General features: G+C 54.9%; 1 protein-coding gene across 1 annotated transcript in view; it reads left to right on the plus strand.

The window, feature by feature from the left end:
- LOC117414045 (microtubule-actin cross-linking factor 1) overlaps nt 1-10,972 on the plus strand; it is a gene marked incomplete in the record, with an annotated part of 147,779 nt that overhangs the window by 99,167 nt on the left and 37,640 nt on the right. The window contains 2 exon segments of the mRNA XM_059000381.1: nt 210-1,192; nt 1,493-1,996. Coding sequence (XP_058856364.1) covers nt 210-1,192; nt 1,493-1,996 — 1,487 coding nt within the window.

Raw genomic sequence — 10,972 nt, forward strand, 5'->3', positions numbered from 1 at the left:
TGTGTGTGTGTGTGTGTGTGTGTGTGTGTGTGTGTGTGTATATTAGGAAAATGAAGGCTTGTGTTTTTCCCTGTGTGCAAATTTCAGGCAAATCCCACCCCCCCATAGTAAATGTATTATATGAGAAAATGCACACAGCGAACAATCAGACCTTTGTGTTGTGAATCACAGTAATCCTGTATTGAAATATGTCCTGTCCCCTGTCACAGCCGAGGGCATTAATCAGCTCCAGAGCGCCCTCTCCAGCTCCCAGCAGTTCCAGCAGATGTTTGACGAGCTTCGAACCTGGCTGGACAAGCGCAGGGACGAGCTCCGATCCTCCCCTCCCGTCTCCGGGCTCCTGGGGCCCCTGAAGGACCAGCTGCAGGAGCAGGAGGACTTCCAGAAAGGGCTGAACCAGCAGCGGGGGACCTACGAGCTGATCCAGTCCCAGGGACAGAGCTTGCTCCTGTCCGTGGGCCCGGGGGAGGAGAGGGGCACTGTGCAAGCTCAGCTGGGCTCCCTGAGACAGCACTGGGAGGAGCTGGGGAAGGAGTCCTCAGAGAGGCAGGGCCAGCTCAGGGAGTGCCTGGGGAGGGCGGAGAAGTACCAGCAGCACCGCCAGGAGCTCCTGCCCTGGATCGAAAGCTGCGAGGCCAGGGCAGGGGAGCTGGAAGTCAGCCTGGACCCGGAGAAGCTGGAGAGGGGGCTGCAGAAAGCCAAGGCGCTGGGGCAGGAGGCAGAGAAGCGGAGGTCCCTGCTGGAAACCCTGAACGCCTCTGCGGACCTCCTGATCGAAGCCTGCGAGGCTGGGGAGGAGGAGGTGAGGGACCAGAAGGCAGAGGCCAACCGGCGAATGGACTCGGTCTCCGAGCTGCTCCAGAGCCGCACGGCCGCGCTTGAGGAGATGGCGGGCAGGCTGAAGGAGTTCCGTGACAGCCTGGGAGGGGTGGAGAGGAGGCTGGAGGCTGCCAGGCACCAGCTGGAGATCCAGGAGGCCTTGGGGCCGCAGGCCTGCAGCGGGAAGAGCATGGAGAGGATGAGGGCCCAGCTGGAAGGCCTGCAGGCCGTGCAGCCCCAGGTGGAGTATCTGAGGGACCTGGCCAGGGGGCTGCTGGAGGACGCCCCGACAGGGGGACAGACAGAGGACTGCGCGCTGCTGGACAGGCAGGCCCGCGATGCAGAGAGGGAGTTCAACTCAGTCAGGGAGAAGGTGAGAGAGCACAGGGGGCTGGTTTGTAACGGCAGCATTGCGCCCCGAGTGGATGAAAGAATCAGTAAGAGAGGGGGATGGGTTAATGGTTACACTCTAGAAGCAATTCTAAAGAATACATACTCACACTATCGCCTGTATGTAAGAAACTAGACGCGTTTGTTTTTTTTACTGCAAATGAAGGCACCAGCAGAAACGTTGGCCGCCTTTGTTTCCTTCAGTTTTACCTTGCAGTTCTGTGAGCGTTTTAGAAGTTATGGATGATTAGTCTTACCCTGGCCTCTCCCCCTCTCCCCCCAGCTGGACGAATGCTGCTCCGTTCTGGAAGGCAGGCTGCAGGGTGTCAGTCAGGTCCAGACCCGGGTTCGAGATGCCTTCTCCCGGCTCGCTGACCTGGACGACGAGCTGGACGGGATGGCCCCGGTGGCGCGGGACCCCGACTCCCTGCAGTCGCAGGCGGAGGACGTGCGGTTGTTCCTGTACCGCCTGAACTCCCTCCGAGCGGAGCTGCAGGGCTGCGACACGGAGGCCCAGCGCATGCTGCAGGAGGGAGAGGGGGCCAGTCCTGACCTGCTGGCCCTCAAGAGAGAGCTGGAGGCCCTCAGCAGACAGGGGGCCAAGCTGGGGGACAGGGCCCAGGGCCGACTGGAGCAGGTGGAGGGGACCGTCCAGAGGCTGGAGGAGTTCTATGCGGAGCTGAGGGAGGTGAACGCCCTGCTGGGAATGGCCGAGGAGGGCCAGGCTGCTCAGGGAGTGGTGGGGAGCGAGGTGGAGGTGATCAGCCAGCAGCTCGCCGACTTCAAGGTAGGAGAAGGAATAATTATTAACGTTTACCGGCTGGTGCTTAAGGCTGCTTTTGTTAAACGTGCAGGCGAAAATCCATCAACTGTAAACTAGCGTTAAGCAGCAGATATGTTTCTTTGACTTGCTCTGAAGTTTTTGAAGTTAGGGGTCTACATCTGGTCTTGAAATAGGGAAACAGGGCTGTATGTACTTTTAATAGATATGTATATACTATACTGTGTGTGTGTGTGTGTGTAGGGTTCTGTAGCTGTGGCTCAACATTACTCTGTAGTATATAGATGTTGATGGAGTCTTATTTGGAATGGAAAGTGACCCCCCCCCCCCTCCTCCCCAGTGCCTCTTTAAACAGACAGCTTTACAGCCTGATGGGAGCGGTGTGGATTAGGGACGGTCACAGTTGAGATGCTGCTGCTTGGATTAGCGTGTCTCGTTACTGTGTCTGCATCTTAAGTGCCCCTTTAAATACCCGCGGTGCTAGAAAAAAGCTTCACTGTCACGCACCTGCAGAGCGGCTCGGGAGAGAGCAGCACCCCCTGCTGGGCTCTGCTGGGATTGCAGTGCAGCCTCCACTGCAAAGCGCTCTCCTGCAGACTGGCTTCTGTCTGCTCTAGTTAATAATGTAGTTATTAATGATGGAATAGCAGTGTGCGGGCGTCGTGTTGCCATGCAGAGACCGAGGTGGGCAGGCTCAGATACAGAGTGGCAAACAGCCAGCCAGGGCTTCCCTATTCTAAACCAGCAGGGCCATTTTAAACCCCAAACTCGGTCTGATTCAAACCCCTCCCCCTGACTCTCATCCAGGAGCGATGAGGTCAGGATTTATACGAACAAAGAGTGTTGATTTCGCCCCCGTTTACATGAGAGCGCAGGCAGGGAGATGCAGGGGAGGGGGAGAGAGAGAGAGAGAGAGAGTATACAGAATATGGAAAAACCTTCCTGCTTATAGATAGACAGACAGGATGTACTGGAAGAAGGTGTAACTGCAGTGTGCAAATGACGGGACGTTTTGTACAGGCGGTCCTCTTTTTGGTATTGTAGAAAGAAAAGTAAACACAGTTATCCCTTCAGTCCTGCGTTTCCGTCCCAGCTGCGGCCGAGGCAGGGAAGGAAGCCAGCGCTGGACTGCTCGCTGGGAAACAGCTCCGCTCTCCCGGGGCAGCTGTGTACAGTGCTGAGGGGAGGGGGGTGCAGGGTGTGACCCACACAGCAGACAGGGCAGTGTACAGTGCTGAGGGGAGGGGGGTGCAGGGTGTGACCCACACAGCAGACAGGGCAGTGTACAGTGCTGAGGGGAGGGGGGTGCAGGGTGTGACCCACACAGCAGACAGGGCAGTGTACAGTGCTGAGGGGAGGGGGGTGCAGGGTGTGACCCACACAGCAGACAGGGCAGTGTACAGTGCTGAGGGGAGGGGGGTGCAGGGTGTGACCCACACAGCAGACAGGGCAGTGTACAGTGCTGAGGGGAGGGGGGTGCAGGGTGTGACCCACACAGCAGACAGGGCAGTGTACAGTGCTGAGGGGAGGGGGTCGGGATCCTGCCAACCTGCTGCCTCCCAATTCACATTCCCAGCGAGCCAGTGAGCACAGGACTGTGCCGGATCTCTTCACAGTCTCGCTCCCCAGCGTGTTCACAGTAAATAGTACAAGGGCTCCCCAGCAATTCATATGCAAGACACATAAACAGCAGCTGGAAATAAGACTCCTGTTTCAACATGTGCTTGGTTATCTTATTAAACTCCTAGTAAAACCAGGAGTGGATCAAACCGCTATGTAGTTGGGAGTCGTATTACCCTCCCTGCACTCAATAGTGTTGACTTTAGGAATACTGAAAGAAACTTCGTTGAAAGAAGTTTATCATTGACGTGTCTTTTAGCATTTCAGACACAGCGAGATAACAAACCTTAAATCTTAAAGGGAAAGTCGATCGTGACTCTGCCCTAGTGCCCTCCAAGCGCTCCGAGTGGGGGGTGGGGGCGGGATGGGGCGGGACAGAAAAACCAAACAGCAGCACTTGTGTTGAGGTTCCCGAGTGGCGGTCTGGTTCGGAATGCCTTCGGAATGCCGTCGTCGGTCCGAGCAGCAGTTGGGAGCTCAGCTGTCTCCCAATGTTTCCTACAGGGTGTGGCGTTCCCGAATTCCTATACACCCCTCGGGCAGCTGGGCAGGGCTGTCTTCCCGGGATAGCAATGCGATGACTGGACAGGGGCTGTGGGGTTGGGAATGCCTTTGGGAAAAGCCTTACGACCCCCCCCCGCAGGACACTCTGAATGCCAGCCCGGGACACGGAACACTGTTAATCACTCGGCAAGATGCCGGTGATTTGACACCCAGGGCACTGAGAGAAATGCACAGAGGCAAGGAGCACTTGAGTCAAAGTGTAGCTCTCTCGTCAGCCCCCACTGAAATAACCTAGCTGTGGGATAATTCCTCGAATGACTCGGTATAAGCAGGGGCTGGATTTCTATTTTTGCTCTCGCGTTGTGTTTGTGGAGGAGGGGGCAGGATTTTATTTGTATATAAACGGTGTGTTTTACCCGTGAAGGCTGGGCTGCTGTGGGCTTGTTTTTGCTGAAAAGATCTGGTTTACAGAAACGAGGCTGAATAACCCAGAGGCTGAAGTGCGTTTAAACCTCGATTTAACCAGCTCCATTACTGCCCTTAAATCAAGCTAGCAACGCAGTTGGAACAGCATAAAAGTGTGTGCTGCATAGTGCGGGTGTTTCTATCTGCTCTTTTTTTTTTTTTGTACAGTCAAAGTCAGCGTGCAGCTTCTGGAAATTCTTAGTGGAGAGACGAGTCATAAAGTAGGAAATGACAGGACTGGCTCAGTACACATCAAAAAAATATATATATATATGTGTGTTTGTGTGTGGGAGAGAGAAAGAGTGGGAGGAGGGGATGGGGGAAGATGAGAGAGAAAGAAGAGGTGGAGGTGTAGAGAATATAAAGGAGAGGGAGAAAGAGGTGAATGGAAAACAGGTGTAAAAAGAGAGAGAGAGGGAGAAAGAGAGAAGTTTCCCATAGAGAAAGCATAGCAAAGTGGACTGAAGCACAGTGAATGCACTGGTGTTTTAAAGGAAGAAGGTTGAGGAGAGGGAGGGAGGGAGCGGACGGACGGGCAGTGAATAAAATCAGAAACTTCCTATGGTGAGCAGCTCTGCTCAGTTAACCCCTTGAAGGGTGAAACGGAAAAAGAAAAAGCATTCTCTTGAAACAAAGTGCTCTGTGCTTTCTGCTTTGTTTCACTGCAGACCCAGAAGTTTGTTTTAAGAGCTCTGTGAACGAGGCCCGCACTTCCTCTCACTCTCCCTTTGATTTCCCAGCGGACAGTCCAGTCACAAACACACGCTCCTTGTGTTTCTCAAGCATTTCAGCATGTTAATTATCCAGAGCCAGTGATGATGTCATGTCATGCCCTTCTGCACCCCCCTGCCCCTTACCCTTACCCCCGCCCCCCTCCCCCCTCCCCCCCTCCCCCCCTCCCCCACCCCCCCTCCTCTCTCCCCCCTCCCCCCTCCTCTCTCCCCCACCCCCCCTCCTCTGTATAACAACATGTGTGGTGTTGCTCTCTCCCCTTGTCTGCTTCATCGGCTCTTTGTTAAAGAAGTGATTGGGATATTTTTTGTTTCTCCCTGACTTCTAACTCTGTCTGGACACGCATATATAGATATATATTATTATTTTTGTTCTATTACTATTGTTGAATTCAGTAACAAAAGCGCGCCGTCTGAACAGCAGCAGCAGTCGAAAAGCCGACACAAAACCCCTTTTGTTCCCTTTAAGAGAAGTTTGTCTAGAAGCAGCATGACAGCTGCAGACAACTAACAGAGAGAGAGAGAGAGAGAGGGAGAGAGAGAGACACACAGAGAGAGAGAGAGAGAGGACAGGAAGAATATAGCTGCCTGCTTGGTATTCTTCCCACGAAGACAGCCCAAACTCACAACACCAGAAAGAGCGAGAGCTGTGAGGATTGAGAACTGCCTCCCAGCAAAGCGAGCGAGTGTGTGTGTGTGAGAGAGAGAGGTGCACACGCTACGCTGAGCTCTGGCAGTCTTTAAACAAACAGCACTAAGAGAGAGAGAGAGAGGAACAAGAAACCAGGTTGAAACACTGTTAGCACTTTAGCTGAAGCTTGACAGACCTGGATGAATCTACAAGACAAGAGTTAAAGGAGCAACAAATACAAAAAATAGAAGAATCTGCAAGCTGTGAGCCGAAGAAGAAACCGAGGGTTTATGAGGAGAGAGAGAGACCGAGAGAGAAAGAGAGAGAGTAAGAGAGAGAAAGAGAGAGAGAGAGGCGCTCTGACCAGGCACTCGAGAGGATGAGCTATTTTGGAGCCTTGGGGCCGTGACTGATGAAGCCTGGACGGGACGCAGGACTCTCTGTCGTGCTCTTGTTGGATTCACAGGGATGAGGCTCTGAGTCTGGGCTGGAGTTGAGGCTTTCATTGCTGTGACATCTGGCTGCTTTCTGTGCCCTTCCCTTCCCCTTCATCACAGAGACTGTTGTTTTAAAGAGTTTGTTGAAAGAAAGAAAGCAACTCTGAAGCTGTTTTGTTGGTATTCTTCAATTTCTTGTCTCTCTTAGCGAGCAACTGCAAATAATAAAGCGAACCCCCTGACAAAAGCTGCGTGGGATACCAGGCTTTCTTCCTGAAGGCAAGGCGAAGGCTCTCTCACTCTGCTCTCTCCCTGCGTCTCTCTCGTTCCTCCCCCTTCACAATGTTTTTGGGAAAGGAAACCACTGCAGAGCCCCTTCTGATTGGGAGACTTCCTGTGTTTAAACAGGCAGGAAAATCCGGTAGTGAGCATCACAATTCAAATGAAAACAAGCACAGGGCTGGCTAATGTGTAGCAGCTGCCCTGTCCTCCACACTGAGGAGAATGAGCAGAGCTGAGGCAGCACAGAGAGAGGGGAGCTGGGGCTGTGTCTGGACTGCACTGGGTGAGCAATAAGAGTTGTGAAAATCCTTCACCGAGAAAGAGAGAAAGCAGGGGCGGAAACCAATGGAGAAAGAAACGCTGTTCTCCTGAGCGGTGCATTGTTACAGGACTAGGAATACGTGGACTTTTAGCAGCAGGAATGTAACGCAGCAAGTGTTGTGAGTGTGTTTTTTTTTTTGTTTAAAAGTTTTGTCTTTGGAAGGTATTGAGCAGGACGTTGCACAGAAAGATGAAATGCAGAATAATGTCACTTAGCAAAACTGGCATGACAATATACTGTGCTGTACGGACCTCAGGCTGAGAGAGTTACTGCCGGATTCATTTTGTTTTGGATGCGATTTGAACGAAAGAGAGAGTCTCTCTCTCTCTCTCTCTCTCTCTCTCTCTCTCTCTCTCTCTCTCTCTGTGTGCTGCTGCCAATGTGTCAGTGTTGGATAACATCTATTTTTAAAACGAGGAGAGAGAGAGAGACTAAGACAAAAACAACTAACCTGCTGGACAAATTCTTCACTTTTTTATAAATGTAACTCAAACACTCTCACCTTATAAAGGAATTGAAAACTTGTTACACAGAAGACTGCCGGAAGAGGAGAGGAGAGGAGCGAGGGACTGCTTGAAGAGAGAAAAAGAGAGAAACGGATTTTGGATTTTGGCTCCGGCAGACTGGATTAAGATTCTCTTTTTTTGGCTTTTTCCCCCTTTCCCTCTCTCCTTCTCTCCTTCTCTCCCTCTCTCCCTCTCCTTCCCTTTCACTCCCTGGCAAAAACAAACTCTCTTAAACGCAGTTGTGCCATGTGGAGAGGGAGGGGGGAGCAGATAACGGGGGAGGAAACTGAATCCCTTGAATGTGAAAGATTTGAACGAAGGATTACAATGAAGCAGAAATGACTGGATTTCTATTCTTACTGCGAGAAACTGTTCAGCTTTTATAACTGTGATCTCAACAATAATAAGAATCGTAATAATTTCTCTTCAGTGAAAATGCAAAATACCAGCCTGTGGTCTTGAGACTGTTGGAGCTATTCTGCTTGTTAATAATAATAATCCAGCAATGGGTAAGCCGCTGAGCCGCCCGGACTGCCTGAGACGGAACCCCTCTTGCCTGGGCAAAGGTGAAGACGAGGAGGGCTACATAGAGGACTGCTATGTCCCCCAGAGGTCCATATACGACACCATGAGAATCAACGAGCAGATCGACCAGGGCTCCAAACTGAACCAGCCCTCCCGCAGCACCCTGGGCTCCGGCGGGGGTGAGGGCAGCACCCTATCCAGTAACGGGACCCTCGGGGCCGGGGTGGGGGGGGCAGCCAGCGTTTTCGAGTCCCGTCAGCCCGAGGCGGGGAGGAAGCTGGACGAGAGGGTGATATTCGACGCTCTCAAGCTCACTGGAGACTCTCCCGCCAAGCCCGCCCCCTCTCTGGCTCCTGGTTCCGGTTCCGGTTCTGCGGCCAGTTCCGGGCTGGTTTTGGGTTCCGGGGCTGTCCCGGGAGGGGTGCCCAAGAGGAGGGCGGGAGGAGGAGGAGGAGGAGGAAAGGATAACGTGAACCGACGGTCCTGGAAGGCGTTCATGCCTCCGAACTATCCTGAGTTTGCGGAGAGAATGGAGGTCTCTGTTGGGGATTACCCTGGGGAGAAGAGGCTGTCGGGGCTGATGTCGCCCGTGCTGCCTCACCCTCTCACCCCTGCCTCTCTCCCTCTCACCCCAGCCCCTCACTCTACCCCGAGCTCGCCGGGGGACTTCTATTCGTCGACTCCTAACTATACCCCTCCCCAGCTTCCTCAGCAGCTCCAGCACGCACAGAGACCCCCATCGCAACACCAACAGCATCAGCATCTACATCAGCATCAAAAACAGCAGCCGATTCTCACGGCACAGTCGCCACTGCTCCCTCCGGTTCCTGCGAGACGCTCTGGAAAATCGATCCAGATTCCTCAGTCTCTAAATCAGCCTCCCCAAGCTGCAGCCTCCGATTCCTCCACCCTCTACAAAGCTGCCTCCAAGCCTCCAGCAGCCTCCGGGAGAGGCAGAGAGCAGACTGACGGAAGGGCAGCTGCAGCCTCTAAGTTGGAGGAGACAGACAGAGGCTTTCCCATCCTCCCTGCTGGCTCTGCGGACTCTGACGGGGAGGGAGGGGAGGAGGGGGAGGCCACCCCTCTCCTCTCGAAGGCGAAAGTAAAACCAAAAGCGAGAGTCAGGGCGCCACCTAGAGCCACCACTTGGCCGCGCAGCCTGAAGGCAGCGGGAGGAGGGGGGAGAGAGCGACTGCTGGTACCGCGAGGAGAGCAGGGGGAAGATGAGGAGGAGGAGGAGGAGGAAGAGGAAGGAGAGATCCTGCTCCTAGCCCCTCCGTCTCCTTTCCTTGTCGGGGGGCTGCCCTTGAGCCCCTGTCTGAGCCGGCAGGGGAGTCCCGGGGCAGGGGGGCTGCTGGGGAGACTGCAGGAGAGGACGGCCTCGGAGCTGAGGTTCGAAGAAGACGAGAGGCGCATACTGGCTGAGCTGGAGCAGGACGAGGGAGAGGGAGAGGAGGGAGTGACAGACCAGGAGTCACAGGAAGAGAGGGGCTGGGCGGCCGTTCTGAGGCTGGAGCCCAGATCCCGGGACAACCCGGATTTCCAGGAATTTCAGGATTTCCAGGATAACAGCTTGGAATACCGGGAATGGGACGCGGCCGGGGAAACGGACGATGGCCAGGCGCTGACCAGCTCACCGATCTGGCCCTTGCTTGCGCCCCCTACTGGTTTCGGGTGCGAGGCGGAACCCCAGTCTCCCCGCAGTGCCTCCGAAGCAGGCTCTGAGGATCTGTTTCTGCAGCTGGAGAGCCAGTGCCTTGAGGAGGAGGAGGAGGAGGAGGCAGGAGAGGCTGGTCCCACACAGCCTGTCTCCCCATGCCCTTCCCCACTCCTTGAACACTTATCCTTTGCTCCCACAGGACTGGATGAGGCACATGAGAAGCGGGTTCATCCCGAGGACACCGCAGGGAACCGCAGTCCGGCCAGCCGGGACTGCAGTGAAGGGCTGCTTCCACTAGAGGGGGTCAGTGCGTCTGCAGGGGAGTTAACGGACTGCAGTGCGGAGCGGGAAGAGACGCAAACTCATCCTCCCTCCGACCTCGTCGTGGGGGGGTGCGAGGATCCCGATTCGGATTTCGAGAACACAGACGACCCCCCTGATCCAGTTCAAGGGGACCCCTTCCTCGTTTTAGAGGCGAGCAAGTTCCCAAATTACTCGCCCTCCTGTACCCCACGGAACCCCTATTCAGACGCGGGCAAGGAAACTGACTCTGATTTCGAGGAGGAGGGAGTGGGGACAGGTGGGGGTGACCCCACTTCTCTCCCTGAGGGGTTAATGGAGGAGACCCCAAAAACTGCCACTGCTGAGGAGCTGGACTCCCCCAAACAAGAAGTGACAGAATTGGAAAAGGACGATGGAGGAGAGGAGGAGGAGGGGGGAGGAGAGCAAGTGATGAAACAGGAAGGGGCGATGCCTCGCTGGTCTCAGCTTCCTGCCTCCCGGACGCCCCCTGAAGGGGTCTCGCAGCCCCACAGGACAGATTCCGTATGCCCAGATCCCCCCCTCACCCCCACCACGCTACCGAATCAGACAGAGACCGAGACAGAGGAGGGAGAGGAGGGCTGTGATGGCACATCCTTTGTGCAGACAGACAGCTTTGTGTACCTGGCTGTATCCGCCCCCCAACCCTCCCCAACCCTCCCCGAGTCTCCCAGCGCAAGCCAGTGCGACCAGTCCAGCCAGCAAGACCCTCCCTCCAGCCCGGGTCCCAAAGGAGGCTTGGAGCCGGAGTGCTCCTTCCAGTCGACAGATAGTTTTGTTTACCTGGCAGCTCCGGAGAGGCTTCCCTGTATATCCCAGGACTGGGAGGATTCCCAGGAGAGGGGGGCGGGAGAGGGGCTAGGATCCTGGGAGCACCGCTCGGACTCCTCCGGGAGCAGGCAGGATGTGGACTTTGTTCTGGGATCCATGTCCGAGGACAGCGACTGGGAATCGGAATCAGAGAACTCTGAGGGTTCG

Source organism: Acipenser ruthenus, chromosome 25 (genome assembly GCF_902713425.1).
Source record: "Acipenser ruthenus chromosome 25, fAciRut3.2 maternal haplotype, whole genome shotgun sequence".
Taxonomy (NCBI): domain Eukaryota; kingdom Metazoa; phylum Chordata; class Actinopteri; order Acipenseriformes; family Acipenseridae; genus Acipenser; species Acipenser ruthenus.